The sequence below is a fragment of the Antrostomus carolinensis genome, unplaced genomic scaffold (genome assembly GCF_000700745.2).
Source record: "Antrostomus carolinensis isolate BGI_N321 unplaced genomic scaffold, ASM70074v2 C13617428, whole genome shotgun sequence".
Lineage (NCBI taxonomy): Eukaryota > Metazoa > Chordata > Aves > Caprimulgiformes > Caprimulgidae > Antrostomus > Antrostomus carolinensis.
The window spans coordinates 112-3,109 of NW_010356060.1; the positions used below are offsets into that span (position 1 = coordinate 112).

Below are 2,998 nucleotides of genomic sequence, written 5' to 3' on the forward strand. Positions count from 1 at the left end.
TGAGTTAATGCAGCTGAACATAACCAGTGCCTTTCTGGGGAAGAGGGGGATGAGGTATGGGTAGAGGTGAGCCAAGTCCAGCTAAATTCATGCAATTTGCTGCTTACAAGAGACACTTCCCAGAGGAGCTGTGGTCTCAGTGGGCAGACTGCTGGAGAGACTGGGAGAACGAGCTGGGTACCACAAAATCCACCCCCTCTTCTCCTGTGCCCACTTAAGTGCTTGGCAAGGTGCTTATCCGGTTGAAGCAGGTATGATCCAGGAAATCTAGGTCAGATCTGAAGTTCTCCAAGGCTAAAGCAAAAAGAGTGGGTTTGGTTCTCTGTTCCTGCTCAGGTCCAGTACTTCAGGGCAGATCCCTAAGGGCTCCAGCCTGCATGGTGCTTCCACACCACCAGGACAGCTGGTGCTGGCAGGCTAGAAAGGAAGATGCTCAACTGTTTTAGAAAATAGGCCAGAATATGAGGGTTCATTTTTTTCCTGTTATAATGCGTTATAGATAATACAAATCCATCTGGTCCGTCTTCTAATCTCTGACATAGTCCTTGAGGTTTTCACCTCCCTCTGGTGGGAGGATTTTGTTTGTCTGGAAGACAACATCCCAGTTTAAGAAGTGTCACTGGAAGGAAATACTTCTTTTTAAAATGCTGTCTCAGGGATTTTTATTTTGTTGAGTTTCTCCCATTCCTTCCAATTAGCTCTCCTTTGGAGTCATCCCTGCTAATGTTGAAATTGGTCATATACAGATTGCAGCTGCTCCCCAGGGGGTCAGTGGATGATGGCAGCTCTTTCATGGCACACACCAATGCAAAACAATACGGGAGAGATGTTGAAACAAAATTGTGTCCAGATGAATACAGCGGATAGCAAACATACTTGAACTTGAGTGTACCAAATGCCTTGAGGGTATTTCTGAGCAGTTTTCTAGATAGCTTCCACCCTGCCTAGTTTTTCTTGGTGGGAGTCTGTGAAAAGAGGAAGATGATGAGAAATGGAAAACCTTTAAGAACTGATACATCAATGAGTTGTGTTTGACTGGGATGTGAGATTTGAAGAATGGAGCGGTGCCTGACCTCTCAAAGTCATCTGGTAAAGGAAAAGCAAAGCTCCATGTCAGAAACAAGCTTCCACTATGCTCAGCCCCAGCAGTCCCCTCGGCTGTCCCCATGGACACAGAGCCACAGATGTTTGCCTCCCCACAGCTGACACCTCCTGTTAGCTCTGGGACAGGCTGCTGCACAGAGAAGTGCTTCTCCCCTCACAGATCCACTGTGGGGTCCTGTGAGCATCAGGGAAGTTGCATTAAAAATAGTGACATCAATGAATGCAAAACTGTTGCATTCATTGTTAAATGCAGTGAAGCAATAAACATGCTTTGTTCATCCTTTTTCCTGTAGATAAGGGAGAAGCCAACACTGCAAGTGGTGTTGTCAGAGCATCCCGTGTCAGTGGGAGGAGGCTGTTGCTGTTTGACTCATCATGTGCAAGTGTAAGCAGAAAGCCCAGCAGCAGAAGTAGGGTGTAAAGGATGAGGCTAGAGAGCAGGAATAAGAGATGTTCCTCACGGTCTTACAAAGACTGTAGCTGTGATGCTGCCACCAGGAGCAGGATTTGTGCCCCTCTGTACTGTGAAGTAACTAAGAACTGTCAAGTGTCCAGAGAGAAACAATAAAAATGGCCATGAGGTCAAAGCACAGCTCACTTCCCCATGCTCAGTGAGGTGGGGACAGGCCCTGGTTTAGCTCTCTGTGGTCTACAGCACATCTAAGATGCAGCTGCATGCTGACGTCCACTGCCTAGTGATTCCCATCTATCCTAAGGACATTCTCTCTTCTGCTGCATTCTTATTTCTTCCCTCCAACTATTGTTCCCTGCAGCCCTCCTGGATCTGTCTAGTGTCCACCAGGTCCAGGCCACATGGATGGGATCCACCACTTTACCGTGTACCTACACGCCCTCAGAAGGTTTCACACAGCAAACGCTCATCTGGAGTGTGGAGCGAGACTATAGCACCTCTACCGTCTTTCGGAGGGACGATTCTGGTGACCACATCTTGTTGTCTCGGTTCAGAGACCGGGTCAGCGTCCCAAAGCACACCCCAGGGGACACCTCACTCCTAATAGAGAACCTTGAAATCCCTGACAGCGGACACTATACCTGTCAAGTCATCTGGAGGTCTGAAAATAACAGCTTGATAACAAAGGAGGTGACCACTACAGTTAAAGTCGTCAAAGGTAAATCCAGCAATAAAGCCCTGCTCTTGTGTAGCCAGCCTAATCCACAGAACATGTAGAAGAAGAAGCAGCTGGTGGAAATAGCGTTTCACACCATGCTGCCCACCCACATCCTGGCTGGGTGTCGAGGTATCTTCCTCCATGGCTGTGTCAGTCCTTCTTCTCCACTCGTGGAGGTGTAGGGATGGACTGGGAAAGGGAGATCAGGTAGTACACACCCCAATCTAGATCTACTGGTTCAAGCACCCCTTGAACACATGGTGCTTGAGATAACATCCAGATCTGGTTTTGGTTTAGTGCAGGTAGCCGTCAACTCTGTGGTTCTTCTACCAACTGGGGCAGCAAGTGGATGTTGCACTACCCCAATCTGCCTTCTCCCCTTCCCAAGCATCCTCAGTGTGTGCTAGAAAGAGCTGCCTTTCTGCAAGGTGGACACCCACTCCACAGAGCAGGACTTGTGTGATATGGCAGTAGGTGGCATAGCTGGTGTACACCTGGCTTAGGCACAGGTGAACTGCGCTTAACCTGTGTGGAGAGGTGACAGGAGGGCAGTGCTCCTCTTCCTCCAGGAAAGCACTGAAAGCCAGAGAACAAACTGCCATGGAGGGGGGGACCTTCCCCACCATGACCAGGGCCGGTGTGACCTGGGCACCATCTGTTTTGTCTTCCAGTTGCGGCGACCAAGCCCGTCATCAGGGCCGGCGAGCTGGGGCTGACGGTGCCGGCAGGAGCCAGGACCAGCCTGACTTGCGTGGCCAGCGGGT

At 49.7% G+C, this 2,998-nt stretch overlaps 1 protein-coding gene across 1 annotated transcript; it reads left to right on the forward strand.

The window, feature by feature from the left end:
- Positions 1-1,820: 1,820 nt before the first annotated feature.
- On the forward strand, positions 1,821-2,992 carry VSIG4 (V-set and immunoglobulin domain containing 4; the record flags this gene model as incomplete). Its single annotated transcript, XM_010176645.2, has 2 exons — positions 1,821-2,234; positions 2,906-2,992. Coding segments are annotated over 2 exons (501 nt in total), but the record flags the coding sequence as incomplete, so codon positions are not given.
- Between the last annotated feature and the right edge of the window lie 6 nt (positions 2,993-2,998).